At 36.0% G+C, this 26,114-nt stretch overlaps 2 protein-coding genes across 12 annotated transcripts; both read right to left on the reverse strand.

Annotated features, from left to right (window-relative positions):
• Positions 1–10,034: 10,034 nt before the first annotated feature.
• LOC108214999 (zinc finger CCCH domain-containing protein 55) lies at positions 10,035–22,259 on the reverse strand. Of its 11 annotated transcripts, none has more exons than XM_064090506.1 (11): positions 21,974–22,259; positions 21,115–21,220; positions 20,884–20,962; positions 20,618–20,692; positions 19,400–19,420; positions 18,617–19,289; positions 17,143–17,633; positions 14,883–14,939; positions 14,711–14,795; positions 12,411–12,462; positions 10,035–10,616 (listed from the first exon to the last, which is right to left on the reverse strand). In XM_064090506.1, the coding sequence occupies exons 5-8, from the start codon at positions 19,418–19,420 to the stop codon at positions 14,910–14,912; spliced, it is 1,215 nt and encodes a 404-aa protein (XP_063946576.1). In that variant the 5' UTR covers positions 20,618–20,692; positions 20,884–20,962; positions 21,115–21,220; positions 21,974–22,259; the 3' UTR covers positions 10,035–10,616; positions 12,411–12,462; positions 14,711–14,795; positions 14,883–14,909. The 11 variants fall into 11 exon arrangements, with proteins under 11 accessions (XP_063946576.1, XP_063946577.1, XP_063946575.1 ...); XM_064090507.1 differs by having other exon boundaries at positions 20,806–20,962; XM_064090505.1 differs by having other exon boundaries at positions 20,772–20,962.
• A 110-nt stretch (positions 22,260–22,369) lies between these two features.
• On the reverse strand, positions 22,370–25,192 carry LOC108212308 (uncharacterized). The gene is made up of 5 exons (XM_064089821.1): positions 24,946–25,192; positions 24,426–24,754; positions 23,829–24,338; positions 23,252–23,710; positions 22,370–23,071 (listed from the first exon to the last, which is right to left on the reverse strand). Exons 1-5 carry the CDS (start codon positions 25,190–25,192, stop codon positions 22,370–22,372), a joined length of 2,247 nt encoding a protein of 748 aa, XP_063945891.1.
• Between the last annotated feature and the right edge of the window lie 922 nt (positions 25,193–26,114).

Below are 26,114 nucleotides of genomic sequence, written 5' to 3' on the forward strand. Positions count from 1 at the left end.
GCCTAATATTTTCGAAAAAGCCCGACCCGGCATGACCCGATTTTTAAAAAACCCGACCCAATCTTAATTTAAAAAATCCAGATTTTTTTGACGCGGTATGGATCCGACCGAACAGATCTTTTACATCTCTACTCTCAGCCTATTAACTCGCACATCATCATTAACTTGCACATCATGACGTGATTGTGTCATGTGTCCTTGAATATTTGGTACAACAGACGGTACCAGTTCCATCGAGGATTGGGGCTCCGTATCATTTCTAACCACTTTGTTCAACCACTTTTCAAAACTAACCAGTTTTTTTTCGAGATTTCAAAACTAACCAGTCTAAATCAATCGAGAAATGGCGACCCGAGTGGAAATATTATCACAATAGGGGGCGCCCTTTCAAAGGGCGACCCTAGCTTGTTTTATGGCCATATGGGGCGCCCTTCCAAAGGGCGACCCATATGGATTATTTTTTTAAAAAATAATAAAAAATCGGAAAATTGTTATATATTATTTATATTATTATATTTTTATAATATTATATTATATAATGATATAATATAAAAAAATCATATAATTCTTATACATTATTTGTGATATATTTTTTAAAAAAAAATCATTAATCGGATAATTCTTATACATTATTTGTGATATTATATTTTATATTATTATATTATGTAATGCTATAATATAATATTATAGATTGTAATATTTAAATATTTAAGCTCATATTGAAGTATAATTTAAAAGGTAATTATATATATATATATATATATATATATATATAATTCAAGTTTTAGTAAGTATCTAATTAATAATGTTTAATTTTTTTTATGAATATATATTTAATTTAACGGTTATATAATATAAAATATATAATGGAAAATATATATATATATATATATATATATATATATAAATTAAAGATTGAAATATATATATATATATATATATATATATATATATATATATATATTATATGTGTGTATATATGTATATTATTTAATGTATTTTTCTAAAAAGTGTGAAAAAAATTTAAAACGTATGGTCAAATCATCTGTTTGCAATTATGATTTTTTGAAAAGTGTGCATCATCTGTTTGCTATTATGAGCTCGTTTAAAGTCATGCAATTATGAGTTTTTAAACAGTGTGCATCAGCTTTTTTCGTATGGTCACATCCCTCACATTTAACACATAGTGCAGCATGCAATAATATCAATGGATTTATGCAGTAGCTTGTCCAGAGAATCATTCATTCAGCAGCAAAAAGATTTACTTTATTGCTCATTGATAGATTGACTGCATACCAATAAGGGGACACAAAAATTGCATACACTATTGAAGCGCAGTGGTTAACTTTGAAATTCGTCCTTAAAAGCTGAAGCATTTGTGGTTGCCTATCCACAAAACCATCATCACTTGAAAAAACCTCATTGGCTAATGTAATTTGTAATTATGGTCAAATCATCTGTTTGCAATTATGATTTTTTCTAAAGAGTGTGAAAAAAATTTAAAACGTATGGTCAAATCATCTGTTTGCAATTATGATTTTTTGAAAAGTGTGCATCATCTGTTTGCAATTATGAGCTCGTTTAAAGTCATGCAATTATGAGTTTTTAAACAGTGTGGATCAGCTTTTTTGGTATGGTCACATCCCTCACATTTAACACATAGTGCAGCATGCAATAATATCAATGGATTTATGCAGTAGCTTGTCCAGAGAATCATTCATTCAGCAGCAAAAAGATTTACTTTATTGCTCATTGATAGATTGACTGCATACCAATAAGTGGACACAAAAATTGCATGCACTATTGAAGCACAGTGGTTAACTTTGAAATTCGTCCTTAAAAGTTGAAGCATTTGTGGTTGCCTATCCACAAAACCATCATCACTTGAAAAAACCTCATTGGCAAGCTATCAGAACACCAAAACCACCAAAAGCAAAACCACTCCAAAAAACCAAAAACAAAGATGGATGGATACATAAACGTTAATTTATTCTGGGGAGGTGAAATCATAAAACAAGATAACGATGTTCTCTACACCTTAGATCCGAAAGAAATGATGTATGTGAAATTGAGCAGCTCACTTGAAGAACTACGAGATATGGTTTTCGGGTTGATGCATATAAGTAGGCATCATTGGGATGTCAAGCTTAGTGTGAAATATCCTCGAATCGGGGTTAGTAACCTCGTTTCGGGGTTCTTTGTGAAGTCTGTTAAATCGGACGACGATGTTCGTAGGATGTTAAGTATCCCCGAGAGATTTCACTTGGGTGGAGACGTATCATTGTTTATCGAGGCTGAGAGTATTGCTCAACCCAGCCAACACTATGGAGGCGAGTATGGGGGGAACTATGGACAAACCGGACAAACCGCTGCAGGTGGCCAGGTTTCAAATTATGTTGAAAACTACGGTGGGAGTTTTGGAGGCTACAACTACGGGACGATTGAAGAGTTTGGTGGTGGCTCGAGTAATACGGGTCGTTTTGTTGTTGAAGAGGTTGTGGACGAGGACGATTTGAGTGGTAGACAGCCATCACCGGTTCGTCAAACCCCGAAAAGGGGTGCAGCTATAGCTCTTGCACTGGAGAACGAGGAGGATGATGAAGAGTATGGCTCGGAAAGAGCCATAAGCAGCAGTGACGATTCGGAGTGGAATCTATCACAGGAGGATGTTGCGGAAAGTGAAGATTTCTCGGAGGTTGATTCCGATGAAGAAAGAGAGGGAAACATGCACTTGCAAACACAGGCATAGTCTATTCATGAACCTAGAGCTGCATGGTTTGGATCCCAGGATTACGAGCCTGTGATTGTGTCCAACAAGGACGCAGTTATGTCACTCGGGTTTGATCCCGCCATCGATGAGTTGACCGAAGGAGCTCTATTTGCTACCAAGGAAGTGCTCATAGCTGCTGTGAAACATGCACACATAAGTACAGATCAAAATTTTATCGTCGAGAAAAGCTCCACGCAAGTCTACAAAGTTAAATGTGTGGTTTCAAACTGCAAGTGGAAGCTAAGGGCCGCGAAGAAGAAGTCCCACGGCCTTTTTCAAATAACTAAATGTCCAGAGATTCACACATGCCTACTGGATAGACCCACGCGGGACCACCGCAAAATTTCAGCAAAAATGATTGGCTATGTGGTTGCTCCCTACGTAAGTCCTACAACCTTGGATATCATTATATGTCTAAATATTATCGTTTATTATTCATCGTTAATGTTAATATATTTTGTTTCAATAGATCTCCCAGACCCCTCAATTGAAGGTAAGCAACATCATCACAATGGTCAATGATGAGTACCACCATTTGGTTAGTTACTTGAAAGCATGGAGGGGGAAGATGGCCGCCATGGAAAGCGTTTATGGAAGCTGGAAGACAACCTACAACGAGCTCCCTCGGTTCCTTAATGTCATGGCCAGTACAAATGTCGGAAGTATAGTTGTGGTTGAGGTTGTTCCACATCATAAAGAGAGGGGTACATCGACATTTGTTCGTGCATTTTGGTGCCTAAAAGCAATGATTGATGGTTGGCAGTATGCACGGCCAGTTATTTCAATTGATGGTACATTTCTTAAGGGAAAGTATAATGGGAAACTGCTGGTAGCGGTGGGAGTCGACTCTAATAACCACCAATATCCCATATGCTTCGCCCTTTGTTGATGAGGAAACAACTGAAAATTGGTCTTGGTTTCTACGTCTTTTACATAGACATGTATGCCGAGATAGATTGGGGGTTTGTATTATATCTGACCGTGCGACGGGGATCCTTGCTGCAATGAATGACGAAGAGAGTGGTTTTACCCCGCCGATGGGCTATCACAGATTCTGCCTCCATCATGTTAGGAGCAACTTCTCCAAAGCATTCCCGGGAAAGGAGCTTAAAATGTACATGTGGCTAGCCGGCAATACGCCACAGATTAGGAAATATGATGCCTACATGAAGAAAATTGGAGAGCTTTCTCCTCAAGGCTTGAGGTGGTTGCAAGGGATAAGTCCAGCCCTCTGGACTATTTGTCATGGCACAGGCCACGCTCGTTTCGGCCAAGCTACCACAAACATCACGGAGAGCTTTAATGGTAACGTTCGCGTGGCTCGGCACCTACCTGTGACCGCAATGATTGAATTCATGTTTCATAAAACTGTTAGGACGGTCAACAAGGAGAGGAACGCAGTGCTTGAGGCCATTGGGGAGGGTCATGAACTTTGTCTAAGGACGAGAAATAAGTTGGAGAAGATTGCAGCCAAAGCTAACACACACCGGGTCGAGACATTTAATAGAGGAACCGGTTTGTTCTCCGTAAAGACGCAAAGGTACATGGTAAAAGGGTGCAATAAGGGCGGGAACACGCAGGTGGTTGACATAACTCAGCGTACATGCACTTGCGGGAAATGGGCTTGCCACCACCTGCCGTGTTCACATTTGATTGCTGCTTGCAACCACAATCACTTAAACTGGAAACAATGGATTGGCCCCTTCCACTACAACTCTACTTAGTTGAAATTGTGGGAGCCAATGATATATCCATTACCAGCAACTGGGTATTGGGATATTGATTTGCCAGTGCAATGGAGAATGTTTGGAACTGTGGTACCGAACGAGGCCTTGCGAAAGAGAAGGCGTAAACGAGGAGAAAGGGGTCAATCCGTCAGAATACGCACGGAGATGGACAGTTCCCGTACAAGTCACAAATGTGGCCGCTGCAAGCAAGAAGGACACACTAGACGTAGTAGAAGGTGTCCATTGTACAATGTTGACCCTACTGTGTAATTTAATTGCCATTTTCTTTTTAGTCCTTGTTTTTTATTGTTAATCTGTATTTTCCTTTTCAGTCCTTGTTTTTTATTGTTAATCTGTATTTTTCTTTCCAGTCCTTGTTTTTTTATTGTTAATCCAATTTCGTTAATTAATTTAATGTAATGGTGTTGAAGCAATAAATAAACTTAAAGGAAACAGAAGCATTCGGGACAAGATATTACATGTCGTTTTCGGAATATATAATAAAGTAAAGGTGCTGCGAAAAGAAAGGCTCTATAGATTAGACTACACACTGGCAAACCATAGCAAGCATGTAAAGAAAAGATTCTGCTCAGTTAAAGGACTTGTCAATTCCAAAATTATTATCATATCCGAAAATATATTTACCTGAACAGTACTCCATTGGCCTATAAATAGGTCTTCATTATGTGGTTGATACACATACATTCAACCAAACAAACACATAAAACATATAATTTTGTTACAATTTCGATGATATCATTGTCTTCAAGCTCTCTCGTTGCATCAAGCAACCACCTCTGTAATTGTGGTTTGAGGGCTGAAATACAAACTTGTTGGAATGATGAGATGATGGCTCAGAGATTTTACTGCTGCGGTTCTAAAAATGTAAGTAAAGTTTTGGAATATACAACATATGTTTACATTACCTGTGCTTAAAACTGTAAAATATTTCACTGCAGGCAAATAGCTGTTATTATTTCAAATGGCTTGATGATGAGCCTTTGGAGGACGATGCTATAATTACTCGATTGAATGATGAGCGTCTACATCTGCAGGACACTCTTCACGCTTATGAGACAAGGGTGCAAGAACTCGAGAATGCAATTATCCTGGAGAGAAGCAGGAAAATGCATAAGGCATTGACTTCCGTAGTAGGATTACTTTGTTTAATGATCACATTGTTTGTGGCTTTTCTCGTGATTTAAATGTTGTGGTGTTAAATTTGTCGCAATTTGGTTTAAAGCACTTGTAACGACATATTTTCAAGTTAGTGTCACGGATTTAATTGTTGTGCATTTATCTATCGTGCTTCAGTGCATGATCTAGTTTTTATTGTTAATCTGTATTTTTCTTTTCAGTACTTGTTTTTTATTGTTGTTAATCCATTTTAGTTAATTAATTTAATGTAATGGTGTTAAAGCAATAAATAAACTTAAAAGAAACAGAAGCATTACTTAAACTTAAACGAAACAGAAGCATTACATAAACTGAAAGGAAATTACATATGATTAAAATGAGAACATGACATAAGTTCTCAATCCTTGGTGATGTCCACAATATAGTCGGAACCATATTCTTCATAATCATCTTCATCGTCCTCAGCGTCAACATCTCCCCAAATTGCCCAATAATCAGCTTCATCACGTGCATCAAGTTTAGCCTGCAATGCATCACATTCTTGCTTAATTCCAGCCATGTATCGATTGTAGCGATCATCAGAAACTACTTTATCCAACGGACGAAGTCTGTCTTCTAAAAGTTTATCAACTTCAGGATAACGTCTCCCCTCGTCCTCAACCTCAACCTCCTGCTCTGTCGGCACCCAATCTTTGCCGTTTCGGGCTCTCCTAGTAGAAAACTTGCGTTGCAAATAGTACGCATGATCCCGCTTGATCTTCAACGTCTGTGGTGGTTTGCTTTTAGGAGCTACTGCAGGTCGTTGGTTGTTTTGGATGCTGCGCATCCCTCCCAACAATAGCTCTGGTTGTTGTCTTCTCTGTTGTTGCTGTTCCAGGCGTTTTTCGTAGCCAGGGGACATTGGCCTTTTACCCTTTTCCATCTTGGTGCAGTTGAAGTGATGTTTTTTCGTAGTTCAAATGTGGAAACTGAGTTCAATGTATGTGTAGTTCAAATGTATGTGGAAACTGAGGACCTATTTATAAGACAGCTCGCCAAGGAATTATTGTTAGGCAAAAATTCAAATCCGACTGTATTCTTAAGTATCTTTTCATTAAATGCATGCTTTGATTTCTTTAAATGCATGCGTATTTTGATGGAAGACATGGTTCACATGTGTACAGTAATAAGCCTGACATTTTTAAAAGTTCGATATAACAACTCTCTGCTGCAGTGTTGTTTCTTTGCAGTCTTCTTTTGCAGTGTTGTCTCTATTTTGTTTAAAGTGGTGAGAAGACAACTCATATTTACAGTTTTGAAATGACAAGGGAAATTCAATACAGGCCTTTACTGCTAAAATGACCACATCATGCACTAAAGCACGATAGATAAATGTACAACAATTAAATCCGTGACATTAACTTGAAAATATGTCATTACAAGTGCTTGAAACCAAATTGCGATAAATTTAACAACACAACATTTAAAGAACGAGAAAACCAACTTAGACTGAAAAGTAGAAAACAATCACGATGCTACTATAGACCACTTATTCGTCCTCGGACGACATGGAACTATCAGAATAATAATCCGGACTGGTGACCAGTGCAAGGTATTGTTGTTCCTTAAACTAGTCCCCTGCTTCCCGAAACATCCTAGCATCATCGTATAGACTCTGACGATGCAGACACAGCTGCATGCGATTCTCCTCTTCTCTCGCTCTGAATAGGGCGGCCTCCATCTCCTGCGGCGTCTCTCGAGGCATAGTACAAGCCTTTTGTTAAGGAATTGGAATCCCAGCTAGTGCACAACGTTCCCTGCACACTTCAAGCGTACGCACACGCCACGTCCACTCATCCAACATGGTGGTAATCGACTCAGGGGAGTAGCGTAAATTAGGATTTAAAGAGTACCTAAACTCATCCTCACACCACCATTTCCTACCCATGGCAACAAACAGATCACCTGGTGTGTAACTCATGATTTATGATGAACTATTTCTTGTGCGAGTTCTATGGTTGTGAGTGCATTGTCAATATTGTATGTGAACCTATTTATAGGCACAGCATAACATTGCAACGAAATAATGCTCATATTCACATGATCAACAGTTGTATCTCATAATGCTGATATTCACATGAACAACAGTTGTATCTCATAATGCTGATATTCACATGATGAACACTAGTATCTGATAATGCAGAGGGTCACATGATGTACAGTAGGTCATAAAGTAAAGGTTCTGCAAAAAGGAAAGACTGCATTAGAAGTAAAGTGCCTCACTGTAAAGATTAGACTCTACAAAGTTTCTCACTTTATAGATTAGACCCACATTTTCATACTGCCAAACCATAGCATGCATTGAAAGAAAAGATTCAGCTCATTTAAAGGACTTGTCAATTCCAAAATTGACACTGAAATTCGAAAATATATTCAGCTAAACAATAATCCATTCACCTATAAATAGGTCTTCATTATGGTTGATACACATACAAGCAACTAAACAAACACAAAATTCACTCATCACTTAAGCTGAAAATAGATAAGGGCAAGGCACCAATGGATAAGGGGAAAGCACCAATGACCCCCGGCTACGAAAAACGCCTAAAACAGCAACAAGATAAGAGACAGCCGGAGCTTGTGTTGGGAGGGATGCGCAACAACCGAAGCAACCAACAACCTAAACCAGCTCCTAAAAGCAAGGCACCACCGGTCGTGCAACAAAAGCAAACTCGGCCACCGTTGGGACAGATGCGCACTGACTTTGACTTCAACAAAATGAGAGAGGAGATGAGAGAAGATAGACGTCTCGAGGCTGAACATCAACAGAATGTGAAGAAGTGGAACATTCTCTTCCGTAAAATCTGCAGGTATGTTTATAAGAGAATTAGAAGGGGCAAAGATTGGGTGATGACGGAGGCGGAAGATGATATCCATAACAGAAAATTCCCTGAAGTTCACAAACTCTATTTTCAACGCCATCGTGAGATGGGTATCCCATTTGGTGATTCTCGCTGGAGGTATTATGCGGATAAAATCGATGAAGAGTGCACCGCACTGTAGGCTAAACTCGAGGGACGTCAGGATGCCAGATTTTGGGCCGAGTGGGGAGATGTGGACAATGTAACTTATCAGTGCCGTCGAGTACAAATGCCTACCCCGTGGGCCGATGATGATGTTGAAGATGAAGAGGAAGGCGGTGTTGCTGATAATGGTGGAGACGATGATGCTCACGCTGAGGACGATGAAGATGATGATGAAGGATATGGTTCCGACTATATTGTGGACATCACTCAGGATTGAGAACTTATGTCATGTTCTCATTTTAATCGTATGTAATTTCCTTTCGGTTAATTACATTAAATTAATGAAATATTTAGTGGTGTATCCGGCTAGCAACTGCTAGCGGTAGGAATATATATATAATTAATTACCTTTTAAGTACAATCTATATGAGCTTAAATATTTAAATATTACAATCTATAATATTATATTATATCATTACATAATATAATAATATAAAATATAATATCACAAATAATGTATAAGAATTATCCGATTAACGATTTTATTTTTAAAAAAATACATCACAAATAATGTATAAGAATTATATGATTTTTTTATATTATATCATTATATAATATAATATTATAAAAATATAATAATAATATAAATAATATATAAGAATTTTATGATTTTTGATTTTTTTTTAAATAAGCTATGGGTCGTCCTTTGGAAGGGCGCCCCATATGGCCATAAAATAAAGCATATGGCCATAAAATAAAGCATGAGTCGCCCTTTGAAAGGGCACCCCCTACTGTAAAAAAATTTCCGTTCGGGTCACCATTTCTCGAATGATTTAGACTGGTTAGTTTTGAAAGCTCGAAAAAAAACTGGTTACTTTTGAAAAGTGCTCGAACAAATTGGTCAGAAATGAAACGGAGCCGAGGATTGGAGAAAGTTGTCCCGATTCCATCGAGAACCGGAGAAAGTTGTCCATTTTGATGTGACCATTTATTATCGGAAGTGCTCTCATCCCAATTAACTCGCACATCATTATGTGAGCACATCAATATGTCGCTGTGTCATTATGTGAGCAGATCATTCGCTGAGAGTGTCTTAACTGACCAACTTTTTCTGGACCGTCTATCGGACGTCAAGATTATAACGTTTGCTTAATATGTCCAGCGCTTTTTAACTGTTCGACGAGATCATTTTCCCTGTTTAGCAGTTAGAAAACGCCGGACGTAATAAACGTTTGTTATAATCATAAGCGCCGAATATTCTTCCAACGGCCCAAGACTACTGGCCAGTTAACACGTCTCCGGCCATTAATGCCTGGGGACCTGGACCCTGCGGCGGAATGGTGTGCACTTTCCTAAATACAAAAATGCAGCAGCTGTAAAAATTAAAAAAAAAAATTGATCCACAATTAAAAGAAGACTTATACAAAGAAATTGATACAACCGTCAGTGATGTTTGCACAAAAAAACATTGTTCCAAAATTAAAAGGAAACTTATACAAAGAAATTGATACAGCCGTCCCCCTGAAGGTTAGGTAATCAAATGAAAACATTGAAGATCGATTCTGCAACATTCACTGAAGAGGCATGAACATGCATCCAGTAGCACAACCTTACCAAACTCGCTAATATCATGCTTACAAGAAACAAGATCTGAAACTGTCCTGCATATTTGAATTATAATATATAAATATAAAAAGAAATTACGTCAATGAGAAATTAGAGGGCCTGAGGGTACTATGCCATGGATCTTGAGTTGTCACGTGTTCTGCTGAATAATAGCTACTGTTCCACTTCCAAATTGAGCAAGCTTAGGGAATCTGTGATTTCACTGATAAGAATATTAGTCATACCTCTTTCTATCTCACCTACTAGATTGACTGCTGATCGCTGAACCTGGTAACAATGGAGGCAACCACAGAAGTTAATCGCACACAGGTAGGTGCGACCTAATCCGCTGAACCGATAAGAGCTGACGCGCTGCAAAAATGATTAAAGAACAGGAAAGTGTTATATAGTTTATAAACCATGTCCCCGCCAAAATTTTCAGAACACAAGGGTGTATCCAAGTGTTACTAATACAATTAAAAAGAAACTGCAAACTAAACAAAGATTTTACTGGTAAGTGGTACCTGCAAGATGATAGATTGCAAGTAGAGGTAGTATTCAATAGTGCTGAATCGGATCGAATGTTAAATGTCAACTATCAAGAAACTCTGGCCTTGCAAATTAATAGTAGTAACTACCAAAGAATCTAGACTCTCTTTTGTTGTGCTCAAAAACCATTTTTCTTTAGACAGTACGTGGCCATGCATGGACAAGTAAATATTGACAATAATATTTTCTAATCCTCATCTTTTCTCTTCAGAGTTATAGATACATTTAAAAATTTAATATAAATGCACTACGAAAAACATGTAAAATGTGCACATGATAATATGACCATTTGGTAAAGGAAAAAACATTTCAGAGCGGATGTATCTTTTGTTATACTTTTTATTGGCCATCTTACAGATTAAAACCTTGGCTGCGTTCCACATAACCTCATTTCTACCACCAGGCTACAACATGACATATAGAGAGAATCTCTAATGCCTTTAATTGTAATAACTGGAGAACAGAATCTCCCCAAAGAAATGGTCTGATGCAACCAGCAAACTCCAATCAGGTAATGTTTATAAAACCACATATCTGATGCGTCAAGCCTTTTGTTCCAAACATCAGTACATTAGCAATTAATACAATTGAGTGGATGAGAGATTCTGACAGGTTATAATTAACGAAACAACAGATATAGGGATCATATTCATGTAAAAGATAACAGCACAGGAACTAACACACAGTTGCATCCAGATGAGCTCTTACTTTTTTTATACTGTTTATTCTGCACATCCATTACCTAACAATGCTACTGGTAAACAAATGACTGTCTGATGATGAGGGAGAATGTGGCTGGTATATCATTACTCACTGGTGGGGAAGAATGTGGCTGGTGTATCATTACTCACTGGCTGCAGAGGGAGCAAAGAAAGACACACTAGCTGCAGCAGGAGGAGGGGAGAGAGGGAAAAAAATGACGGTCTGATATTGTGGGAGAATGTGGCTGATAAATTTTTGCCTCTTAATCTCCCTCAGAACCAAACCTTTCCTTGCCATAATGGTTCAGTTCCTGTGAGTATCGATATTACAATTGTCGAATCCTAGATGTAGAAATGTAAGAGGCGAACCCCTTGTCCATCAAAAAAATGAGACTCGCAAATATAACACATATAAAGTGAACCAAATTTGGGTAGATCTCTGATACCATTTATAACATCCCAAGCCATAACTAGATTCATACCGGACCAAACAACCCACCACAGGTAAGCCCAAAAGTGCTAGCAAATTGGTATACATTAGTTATTTGTTTGTGCTTATAAAGGACCCAAATACTCTAAATCTTATCAATGTGGGATGTTACAGTTACAATTAATTCTTGCCGATAGCCACACCAGGAAATTAAAAACATATCCAAATAAGAACATCCATGCCCAGACTGATAAAATACTAATACCACAAGAGTTATATCCATTAATAAGTTGTGAAGAGTTTAAACATAAATGATCTCTTGACCAGCCCATCAAATAAGTGGAAGATTCATTAAATACCCGGCCATAATGTGATATGCTTCCAATGCTGGAAAAAAGTAACCAATCCGAACATCCAAGAAACTGTCACATAGAGAGGGGGGGGGGGGGGGGGGGGTAAGTAACAAAATCATAAGATGTGCTTAACTTGTATATTTTGTCCGTCCCACGCATGCTCTATACATAGTCATACCTGTCAACTGTTACAGAAATTCAACGCAGGCGTTAAGAGTCGAGATAAAGCATGTGTTACAATCATAAAAGCAATTGTTGTTACGTGTTTTAGATTGATTAACCTAGGCAGTAAGGAAATACTATGTCTGTCGTGATTTGATCCCATCACGACGGTTTTTTTTGTAGTCTATCTAGTACAAATAATGTAATATTTCTCATTTATATTATACATGTAAACTATATATTAGTTTCGGATAACTATATTTCTTTGAACAATATAGGATAGTGCTAGATTTATAAAGAGAAATTGAGAAATTTGGGATTTAATTAAATACGAAGATCTGTGTCGTTAGGGAGTAATAACTACAGAAATTTAAAATGAGAAATTGTTAATATTAAGACAATTTCATGGACTGACATCAGCACATTAACATCATAACATCATGGTTGCTGACATGATCATAACTATTCCAAGCTAAGGGAGCAAGTTTGTAGTTCTTGGCTCCATAATATGGATAGGACCCGGAGTCCACAATTTAGAAATCTCAAGTTTAATATCTGGCCGACGCACAATGTACGAGTACGAGCAATGTAGGAAGCTATTGATACTAATTTTAGTCTACTTCAAACCATTTTTCTAAAAATCCTTGATTTGGCTGATTAATCCTTACAAAGTACTCTACTCTTTTATTCTTCAAAATCATATTATCAATCCTTACAAGGTATTCCATGCTTTTATTCTTTTAAATCATATTATTTGCTACAAGTTCTTACATGGTATGTTTCTTTTAACAATGTTTTGATTAAATATAAGTTGATATAGATTTTATGGTATAGCAATTTTTGGCTGTTAAATAATAAATTAAAATGAAACTAATAAATCTGAATATTGTATTATTATAGCATGTCCAATTATTGTTCCCATTTGTCCCCTATTAATCGGTACAACGTAATCATGTATTAACCATTCACTTCAAAGCCATCATAGTGAGATTTATAACATCATCAACAATTTGGACTAAATACTCCTGCCATCCCAATTTGAACATCCTCTATCCTTTTTAAGACGTCTTTAAATAAATGTCCTCGTACTTCTGTAAACAATATCCTCAAACTACTTTAATAGATGACGTTAATAAACACTGTAAATGCACTGTTTCTACTATTTTCAATGAATGAATCACAGATCAAACTAATTTTTAGCAATGAGAATGTGAATGAAATGGGGAAGTTTCGATATGTGTACCGGGCGGGCGGGGGCGACAGGTGTTAATGACCTAAAGAAGTATCTAAATAACTAGCGAAAACAGTAGGGAATGATCAAGCATCGGTTAAAAAAGAAATTAGTAGTTTAAAATTATAATTAATAGTCCTGGTGTTAAAATTACTATTGGAAGCAAACCATCACTAAAAAAATAAGTAGTTCAAATCATAATTAATAGTCCTGCTGTTAGAATTACTATTGGAAGCAAACCATCACTATGATACAGATTTTAGCAATACCTTTTAGCAAAGACTATGTAGCTCATATTTTATAATGGCAGTGATATTATTTATGCAGAACCAAATAACCATCAAAGTCATATCTAGACAAAACCTTTATAGAATATATATTTAAAAACAATGATACTTTATCATGTTTATATGAGAAAAAAAAACTTTAAAAAAACCCATCAAACTATCAAAGTAAAATTAAAACAAATTAGAACCTCTGAATTGGAAGAAAAGCCATACAAAAGATAACTGTTCTCAAAAAGTTTGGTTCTAATTAAATTGTTGTTTGCTTTTAATGTATGATTTAAAATATAATTAATAGTCCTGGTGTTAGGATTACTATTGGAAGCAAACCATCACTAAAGAAATAACTAGTTCAGAATCATAATTAATAGTCCTGCTGAGAATTACTATTGGAAGCAAACCATCACTATGATACAGATATTAGCAATACCTTTTAGCAAAGACTATGTAGCTCAAATTTTATAATGGTAGTGATATTATTTATGTGAGAACCTACAAACCATCAAAGTCATATCTAGACAAAACCTTTATAGAACATATATTTAGAAAACAATAATACGTTATCATGTTTATATGAGAAAAAAACTTATAAAAAAACCCATCAAACTATCAAAGTAATATTAAAACAAAATAGAACCTCTGAATTTGAAGAAAAGCAATACAAAAGATAATGTTCTCGGAAAGTTTGGTTCTAATCAAACTGTCGTTTGCCTTTAATGTATGATTTAGAAACATTTATCATCAACTAGCACTAACCACAAAGGGTGCAATGCTTTGCAATCCCTTGGACAATATCTGCCGTTTCTTGCAACATGTGCTGTTTGTTTCACTTCCCATGACACTGTCAAAGAACAAAGAATATACATATGGTATAAATCGAAAGAAATCTATTGAATTGGTTAAATATTTAATATATGTACTCACTTACCTCCCACATTATAACCTGTGTCCATATTTAAGCTCTGACATACTTGTGAACGTAACCCTGACACATGGCAATAGTACACATAATGAGGGAAAGACTAAGAACAAGGAGGTACAATAAAAAAAAGGTTGGGGCTTAGGTGACTTAACCGCACAGAATCACTACCAAGGATTTCTTAATCAAAGTTAAAATATTCATTACAAACAACATCAAAGAGAAAACTCAGGATTCACGAATTAGAAATAATCATGTACTAGCTTATTACCACAGGTCTCCATTAATATCATAAAAGTTTCTTATTTATGTTCAAATAGTTACATGTTATTTTAGTGAAATTCTAATGGAAATAATAAATTACAATCTAGGGTTCAATTTTAATGTAAATAATAGATTATAATCTAATCTGGAATTAAATACTAAAATTACTTATTATATAGTTAAAATATTATTTATATTTAAACTATTTTAGAAGAAATGAAACAAAAGATATGGTATAGCTAGTATAATTCATTGGGAAGCACGTCGGAAGGAGCTCTGGAGCTTGAGTTTTATTGACCCCTTATTCTATTGTGGCAAAATGGCAAACTTCAGGAGATTCTCCATCCTAGCAAATATTGTCCTCTGCCTAGAAGGCATAAATTTTCATCTGTCGAAAGAATGCTTGGTTTGGGGAGTAGACTACTTAATAACTTCATTAAAAATCTACAACCCACTGGAACGCCGTTGTTTACAGATGTCGGTCGGATACTCATGCACTGGGTTAAATGAAATGCACTAAAACCAAGCTAAGGACTTATCCACAAAAGTAGCCGAGAACGGAATATATATATATATATATATATATATATATATATATATATATATATATATATATATATGCCAACATTCCACGAAGGTACTTCTTATATGGAGTTCCGCAGTACACCATTATAAGTCATTAATTTTATTATAAATAATATTATTGAATACATATAAAATGTGATTCTAATATAGAATACTACGACATATATATGATATAAATAATTTAACACTTAAAATTTGAAAAAAAAAGTTGATTTTTGAAACTGGTTCTACAATAGAATAATTCTGGATAATTATTATTCCGTTATAGAATCATGTTGGAATATTGCATAGTTTTCAATGATTTTTTGAATTAAAAAAAATTGTATAATTTCATTTTTAATTTACTAATTAAAATTTGTATTTATATTTCATGAAAAATATAATAAATATATTTATTATGTATATATTTAGGTGTACTACAAAACTCTATATAAGAGGGTATGCTATGGAGTGCTGCCCTACACACACACACACACACACATATATATATATATTTATTTATATTTATATATAGCTTGTTAATGGAATTTGAACTCGGACTTCTTGTAGTTGTTTGGATATTATAATATAGAATATCTTAGGTATTTAGATCTAACAATTCTCAGCTATTTAGTTTATAATCTAACAATATTTATTATTTTTGCTAACCAACCAACTATACCAAACCAACAACCAACAAAGATACATTGTTCGCTTATACTAATAGTGTAGTATACATTGTAAAGATCTATGTGTTAAGTAACCAAATCATATCACACAACCAAAATAAACAAAATCAGTAGTGAAAGGACTAACCATGTTAAGCAGTCAACTCTCCCAAGACCATAAGTTGTTATGAGTAGGCCTTGATTGAAATACTATAACAATATGTATTGAAATGTGGGAGAATACTTGTCTTATAGAACATAAAGCCTAATATAACTTGAAAATTATGTAAACTATTTGTTAGCTAGAATATTTCCGAGTAATAACATCAACATTCTTAAATTTGTAGGAGTAATTCTGATCTAATAATAGTCCTAGTAAGATTTGAAAAGTTCTTACACATAAAATAATTGTCTAAATTGACAAGTAGTAAATTTGACTCGAACAATAGACCTCAGTGAGCAAGAAAATCAAAGTAATTCCTATTTTTGTCAGGTTTTGTGTGAAAACTGTGCTAACAAGCACTGGCAATGAACATCAATGTAACAAGCTCTGGCAATGAATATTAATGTAACAAGCACTGGCAATGAATATCAAAGTGCTATACCTACCATTTGTTGACATGATGCTCAAGAAACATTCTTCAGACCCAAGTAAATCACATTATATCAGCATACAAAATATAATATTATGTTGTTAAGATAATGCTGGTTGTCAGGTTCATATGGCAACCAAAATTTAAAAATTAAAAGAAAACATTAGGAAGAAGGTTTACCATCACAAGAGCGGTCAATTTACTCCGCGACAATTTAATATAGCGCTTGATCTGTAATTGTGAGCTTGGTATATGGTGTGGTTTCAGAGAACCCAAGACCTTATCAACGGTTTTCCGGACTATTATCTTGAAAACCACTCTTGTCATGGCACAATTTCGCCAAAAAGGTTTGAGGACCTTTTTGACAAATTTAACTACTGCAGCCTTGAAATGTTTTCCTGAATCAAAGCTTCCATTCTTGTTTCTTTTATCTGCTTTGATTGCACTAATCTTAACATCCGGAGCAGTGGAATTTCTATCACTGTGAATGTGCTCATGATAAGATTCTTCTCCGCTTATCGAATTTGACTCGTTGCTTAACAGCGGAGGACTGTCATCTTCAGGCTCATCGACTTGTACAGAGAAACGATCATCTGCAGGGTGATCCTGCATCTCTGGTTCATCTAGGTTCGCGTGAATGGCCTGTTCCTCATTAATATGAGTCATATCATCTACAAGCACAGAGTTTGTGTCTTCAGTATTTATTGGCTCCACTTTGCAAAAAATTACAAGGCCCGGATATTTTCGTTCATATGATTCAAGAAACACAATTAATCATCATGAATAATACAAGGTATACATGACAAATGTCAGCTAGCACTAGAGAAAGTGCATGAATCTATATACACAAAGAAGCGAAAAATCTTAGACCAGATTGCAAATGACAGAAATCCAGATTGCAGAGTGGACACTTATGTCACCAAAGCAGTCTTATTTATATATTACAAAAATTATAAGGAATACGAGACAATCTAATTTCACAAGTAGTAAAAAACATGAATATCAAGTTGACAACTAACCATTGACTAGTCAGCCCCTCAGAAAACAGGGCGGACACAAACACATGCCTTGGAAGGTGAATCAATTGACTGGCCGGGTGAGCCATCATTAGTCCTTAATGTTCTATCAAACACAATAAGTACTTTTAAATTATTAAGTATTTAAACAGATTAAGAATTTAGAATGTTGAAATGATCACGTCATTAAAAAAGAGTCATCCTACTATATTATTCAGCTCAAACTTATATTACCTCATATTTTCCTTTTTAAATAACTTTATAACAAAAAAATCTCTGGTATTTTTTCTGTCCATCACAAAAGTCAACGCAGCACAGCGATAATGATCATATCAAGTGATTCATTGTTCTAACATTGCAGTTCCCTTTTCTACTTGTATCTTAACAGGCTATCTCCTTTTAGAAAGTGGATTTTTTGTGAATTATATGTATGAGTAACACCGATTTTACTCCACAAAGAAGCCTTCCGTGTTCTTATCAAGGATACAATTCGAATTTACAAACATTTCTCTAGATATCTAGTTTATGCACTATGCAGCATTCTTCATTTAAAATTTCACGTTAACCAAATTGAAATTTATGTGAGCACTTAAAATATAGTAGTAATATATGCATAATGTAAAATGTAGTGCACGTACCTTCCATATCAACGTCTGAATCAGTATTTAACAGAGATACACCTGTGTTTCTCATACTATCAAGAAGGCCTGGTCTTGAACTTGGATTGAACGAAAATTGATTAATGTGAGTGGAAGGAAGGAGAATAGCAGAATGATTCATAACACAAGCATAGGGGGCGCCTAGTAGAGAGGAAGGTGGAAGGGGTGCAGGTACTTGAGGAGGTAGAGATGGAAGAGACGGGACTAGGGCTGACGATGTATATGCAACTGGTCCCAAAGCATGTGCATACATCATGGGAGATGATAGGGGTAGGTACGGCTGTGAAGTAGGTTGAACACCCCTCACCCCAGCATGAGATGGTAGCCAAACTAGGCCTCTGGAAGATCCTTGTCCAGGTGAAAGTGGTGAAGATTGAGGAATATGAGATGGAATCTGATACACATTTTGAGTCCATTGAGGATCCTGCTGAGCACTTGGGAAAGACTGCATCAATTTGGTGCTTCCATTCAAATGCAATACTGGGGGTAGAATTGCACTAGGTGGAACTGGAAATGGGGACAAATGCGCATATATATTGGAGTCAGGCTGACTCAACTGATTTGTGACTGACGAATACCCCAGATGAACCATGTAAGCTTGGGAAGTTATTGTGCTAGTCTGGAAACTTGTTGATGTATAAGGTGGACGATCCTGTTGAGCAGAAGGAATATACATCTGAAGACCCTGTCTAAACTGAGGGGCAAAATTTTCCTGACCATACATAGTAAATAATTTATTGCTGAAATAAGTAACTACAGTACCGTCATACTTCCAGCACGCATCTGAAACATAAATAGGGTAAGTATTAATTATTTATTTTCGAAAAAGTACAAGATGCTGAATCTTAGCAAGTATAGCAAGCATACTTAATGAACTAATTTACATTTACAAAGAATATATGGGAATGGTCACTAGACACAGTAGTAGCATAGCACAGTAAATAGTAACTTGAATCCTAGTGTTATAACAAGCTTCCAGAAAAATGTGTGACCTAAAACATTTTCAACGTACACTCTCTTCAAAAACAAAAAGCATTGATGTAATATAATACAGCATAGCCTGCCACATACATTGTTTAACCATCTTAAAACATCAATATTTAACTTGAATCTAAGATGCTGGCATTCCTGCGCTTATCTTTTTTTCTCTTACACCACACCCATACAGATACACGTATTACACATAGGCCATAGATAAACACACAGATATAAATATAAGCACATTGCAAACACTTGTGCAAGTGACAAATGCAGATTATAAAGATGCTAGAATCAGATTTCGCAGGAAATAAGGAGTAAGGATTATCCTTCCTGCAGTTGCCTTTGCCATGGAACACCAAAAGCAACTGTTCAGCCTGTTCTTGACCCAGTCAGATAAAGAGTGACAGTGATTTTTGATCAATTGGCTTACCAAAAGTTGGGGATGGTGACCAAAAGGGCAACTTTACTTGACACACATAAATTGTATACTTCTCTTGCCTTCACTGCGGCAAGGCAATGTTATCTTGATTTTCTCCACCGTTTTCAGGAAAAACCGACAAACTCCCATCCCATATCTACCCCCGTCTCAAATAAAGGCACTCGCAGATAAATCTTAAAACTCTGAATTTTTTTGATCCATTTCTAATTTTCCAGCAAGAAAAACCTCTGACAGATGTTCTAATCCTGTACTATAGTCGCAAACATTGAAAACAAGGGATGCTAGATTACACTGAATCTAAGTAGATAATACAGACACATCACTGATTCCAATTAACATCGTTGACCCATGACTATCGCCTACTTAATAATCCAGATAAGTCGATTACAAGTTAATAAATTATTGATAGAACAATTAATATGCTACAAAACTTACCTCGAATTGTATTTTATCGCACATATCTTTGTTGCTCAAAACATAGGATTTGACAGTTCCAAGATCTGGAATCCTACAAAATTCCCAAATTAATGAACGGTAGTTTAATCAGCCAGAGCACAAACCTTCAGGGCAGCTTAGTTTTTGCTGGCAGGAGAAAGGATGCCTCAGTCTCGATCAAAGTTTTTAGGGAAGTAACCCTAACAATGTGCAAATGAAGGTAAATGAGGAGCAGAAGCCAAAGGAAGCCAGAGATATTATAGTCAATGAACTACCTGCCTTTGATCCAAACAGAAAACTAAATACCACAAACCTAGTCGGCCAAGGATAAGAGCTTGAGAGTTAATTGAATATAATATGTGATAAGAACGGAGAGGGTTATTTTACGCACTTGCTTGGGAATATTTCTAAAAGGCTGAATTGTGACATTGAGCCGAATTAGACAAGATCCGACCCAACTCCGAACCAACCTGAAAAAATTAATTTAATAATAAATTTTGAATGAAACAACTTATTACATCGATAAAATAGATAGACAGTAACGCTTTAAAATTAGTCTTATGGAGTTTCCTTTTTTAGGTGGATAGAAGAAGCTTGGGAGCCAAAGTGTGGACTATGATACCTGAAATGAAATTCTGACATGCCTACTGATTTATATTGCAGTGAAATGCACACATTAGAGGACAAGTGCACCTATAGAATGTGCGGGCACCCTGAAGCGCATCTCCCTGTTTACAAAATAAAAAATAAAAAATTAAGTAGTTGAAAACGAGCATGTTAGGCTTGTGTAACATTTCAACCACATACAATAAACAGTGATACTTAGATGAAACGCAGACATTCGTTCCTACAGTTTTATATGATACACCCATTGAAGGACATGCATCTATAGAGAATGTGCATGCACACTGAGCTCCTCTCCACACAAACAAAAATATTAGACAATTGAACTGAACTTGTGTTTAACTTAAGCACATACTATACATTCGGTTAACTGAGAGAGAGATTATATTTTGTTTGTAAACTGTGATATAACATTATCAAAATTTTAAATTGTTAAATCAACAACTAAGCTATACCGATTGACAACCTAACAATTCGTCCCCCTCCTTTGGACCTCCTTTATATATATCCCTCCCGCTGACAATTGAGGCATCAGCTCTTTTAAACCGGACTAACCATGGTGTGAGTACTGAGTTGTAAGGTCACCTAAACACGAGGTTGTGGGTTCAAGTGAATAGAAAGGCATTCTAAGTTGTAAACAACTAATCTAACTGGTCGACATTAAAGTGGCAAAATTCACATGTAATCGGAGAGTTTTTCGACACCTTAATTGACAATCCACATCAAATACCGAGTCCTTATCGAAAACCAGGTCTAATCCAGAATTTGAATCCAATTACACGGGTCCAAATGCACAAATTATTCTCATTGATCATACATATAAATGCATGAATAGATAACTGAAATAGTGAGCTTACCAAAACAGAGAGAATCCGGATTGAAATAGTTGACAACTCCTGCGGGGCTAACAATCCAAGTAAGTTTTGTTTGTGGCTTGGAATATCAAACTGTACATAGCATTTGATTTGAAAAAACATTTGTGAGTTGATTCTTGTGTTCATTTCACAGCTTGGGGTTTCTCTCAGTTGTGCCTTGGAATATCAGAATGTAATTTTGAGTTTCAACAAACACAATATCATCTATAACGAAAGTGTTTTTCAGAGTCAATGAAGAGTTTGTCTTAAAAATGTTCTATACACTTCATTTCTCACGTATAAGTTGTTCCCTTAGGCGAAAAAAAAAAAGTTAGCTTACATGTTTTTCTATAATAATTTTTTTTTTTTTTTGACAGGACGGAAGAGCTGGCTACCAGCTCAAGAAACACGAGAGAAATCACTGCTCAATAAAGAGAGCAAATCAGCTGGAGGGCTAGAAACCCAATCAAGAAGGAGCAGACCATGAAAAGCTTGTTTTGCAACCCAATGACGAGGCACGGAAGAGAAGACGGTACAAAACTGAGAAGCTATAACTTTGATGTCTTCAACTAAAACAGCGCAACTCCAAGGAGGATCCAGGCTCGAAGATAAAAGGTCAACAGTAAATTTGCAATCAGATTCTACAATTGCAGAAGATAATTGTTGACTCTTGATGGCTTGACATGCTTCTCGAATTGCTATTAATTCCACTTGAAGTGCGGAGACAGCTTTAACAGAACAACCCAGACCATCAACAAGCTGCCCCACATGGTCTCTCCCAATAACTCCGATAGTCGCTGAGCCATTTTTAAAAGCTCCATCGCAATTAAACTTCACCTTATTCACAAGGGGAGGGATCCACTGTAGTGAAGAAACAACTGTGGAGCTTCTAGACTCTAAACATGATGTTTCTAATAAAGATAAAAACTCCACCTGAGCTTGAACACTAGCCTTTAAAGTTGAAACATGGCTGACTGGAACATTTTCGTAAACAAACTTATTTCTGGATACCCAAACAGACCATCCCACAAAAGCAAATGTCGAAAGGAAAAACAACACATCCTTCTTCGACTCAAACATTGATATCATAGAAGATAACCACTAAATAACAGAACTTGAAAGCAGAGAAGATCTTAGAAGACCTAACGAAGATGAAAACCAAACTGGGCGAGTCCATTCACATTCAAAAAGCATATGCTCCACACTTTCGACCTTGGTACTACAAATTGGACATAAAAGAGAATGAAAACACTTTCTTCTGAAAAGGTTTTGCTTTGTTGCCAAAGCATTCGAACAAATTCTCCACAAGAAATGTTTTAATTTTGGCGGAGCAGAGATGGACCATAAGAGTTTCCAAAAAGATTTGCTTGGATTTGAAGAAGAAGAAGCATGCTGCGTAGATGAATCTTTAAGGCTGAGAGCAACGTAATAGCCAGATTTGACCGTATAGTTACCTTTATAGTCAAAGTGCCAGACAAGACGGTCATTAGCATTCGTTCGGCTAATCGGAATAGCAGAGATTTCCGAAACTGATTGATCGGAGACACATTCTTTAAGTTTACTCAGATTCCATTTACCCGATGAAATAAAATCAGCTACAGAAGAATTAACATTAAAAGGGCCCTTAGCATCTCGAACGAAAAAGCCTTGATTATTGGGAATCCAACGATCACACCAAAAGTTTATACTTCTGCCATTACCCACTTGCCAACGAATTCCAGTTAACAAAATATCTCTACCCTGAAGCAAACTGTGCCAAAGCCAAGAAGCTTTCAGACCCTTTTTAGCACATAAGAAAGAAGATCTCGGAAAATAAATGCCTTTTTAAAATACGAGCCCAAAAGGAAAAAGGATTTACAAGAAGCCTCCAGCCTTGCTTGGCCAACAGTGCAAGATTAAAAGATTTTAAATCTCTAAACCCCATTCCACCTTCTGATTTTGCCTTTGTAAGAAGATCCCATTTTCGCCAATAGATACAATTCTTATCTGAATCACCTCCCCACCAAAATCTTCTAACTGCAGTCATAATTTTATTAATCATACTCTGGGAAAGAAGAAAACAATGCATAGCATATGAGGGAATTGCCTGGACAACAGCTTTTATTAAGATTTCTCTTCCTGCCTGCGATAAAAGCTTACTCTTCCAACCTTGCATCTTTTTAAGAACTCTTTCGAGAATATAAGCAAACACCTCTGATTTATTTTTACCAAGAGTAGCCGGAAGACCCAAATACTTACTTTTCCCAGAGGATTTTGAAATTCCCAAAATATCAATAACTTTCTGTTTAAGCTCCGAATTAGTATTTGGGCTAAACAGAACTAAAGATTTAGAAAAATTAATCTTCTGACCAGAGGCTAGACAATACTCCTAAAGAAGAAGCTGAATATTTATTGTCGCAGATTCAGTAGCATGTAAAAACATCATAGAGTCATCAGCAAAGAAAATATGAGAGACCGTTGGACATTCACGAGCCATTTTGATACCAGAAAATAATCCATTATTAACTGCGTTTGAGATAGAGCGAGACAAAACATCAGCTACAATAAGAAACAAGTACGGAGATATGGGATCTCCCTGCCTCAAACCCCTTTGAGGCTCTATTGTACAATAAATCTCATCATTAATAAAAAATTCCAGAGAAGAAGTCGAGATACACTGCGAAATCCAAGATTGCCATGTAGAAGAAAACCCCATTTTATTCATTACAGCAAGTAAGAAATCCCATTCAACACGATCAAAAGCTTTATTTAAATCTAGCTTTATAGCCATCTCCGAAATAGAGCCTTTTTTTTATGCATTATATAATGAAAGCATTCATGAGCTACTACTGTACTATCCTGAATTAACCTTCCCGGTATAAAAGCAGACTGCTGTGGAGTGATAATGTTTTTCATAATCGGTTTTAACCGATTTGCCAATATTTTTGAAATAATGCGATAAACAAAACTACAAAGGCTAATAGGTCTGAACTGACTTAAATCTTCAAGATTCGGAACTTTAGGAATAAGAACTACCTGAGTAGTATTAAGAGATGATGGCATTATCATCGAAGTGAAAAATTCCTTAACAGCTGAACTGACTTGAACACCGACAATATCCCAGTACTTTCGAAAAAATAATCCAGGAAAACCATCCTTACCAGGTGCTTTCAAAGGCCCAAGTTGCTTAACAGCTCTCTGAATTTCTGCTTCGGTAACTTCCTTGCATAATGTAACATTCATATTTTCTGAAATAGATTGAGGGATCAAAGAGATTAAATAAGAGAAATCCCTACTACCATCAGATTTGAAAAGAGAAGAAAAATGATCTTTGACATGACTTTTTAACTCCATTTCTGATGAGATCCACTTGCCTTCATTATTTCGCAGCTTAACAACTTTATTTCTCTGTTTATGATGAGAAGCTGTGATATGGAAAAACCGAGGATTTGTGAGATATGCTTAGTTTTAGCTTAGTAATAGAATTATGGATCAAATTTAGACGGTCTATGATTTTACAATAAGTATTTAAATGATCTTAAAGCAAGCGCATATGAACTTACTGGCAAAAGCTTATGATCTTACGACAAGACCTTGAATGATCTTGGCACATATGATCTTACGGGCAAATTGAATGATGATCTAAACACCAAGCATTTGTAAACCACTATAACTCATAAACCTATAAGAGCAAGTACAATGAAAACAGTTAAAAATGATGCTAAACATAAATATAAAATAACAAAATATTATACTTGATGTTAAATAAAATACAGGATCAAATATAAAATGTTACTATAATTGTCACATAAGTATACAAGTGTGAAAATTAGAGTTGGGCTCTCTAGAGACTTATTTCACTGGAGTACTTGGAGACCTATTTAAGAACCGTTAGATCTGAAATAAAGTGAACGGTTGATTTGGGTGACAGCTGGCTTCTTCAATTTAAATCAAAACTGCTAGATAGTATACAACACCGTACAAAGCGTATGTCTACCAAAGCGTATCCCGTATTAGACGCCATTGTAGTGACAGTTACTCCTCAGTTGTTGCCCTAAACTTAATCCCCCAAATCAATCCAAAATCAAAACGAAGATCTTTAAGAGATAAACTAGGCGGATAAGAACAAATGCGCACAGCGACGAAAGTTTTAAGATAAGGAGCA

This window comes from Daucus carota, chromosome 3, assembly GCF_001625215.2.
Source record: "Daucus carota subsp. sativus chromosome 3, DH1 v3.0, whole genome shotgun sequence".
NCBI classification, from domain to species: domain Eukaryota; kingdom Viridiplantae; phylum Streptophyta; class Magnoliopsida; order Apiales; family Apiaceae; genus Daucus; species Daucus carota.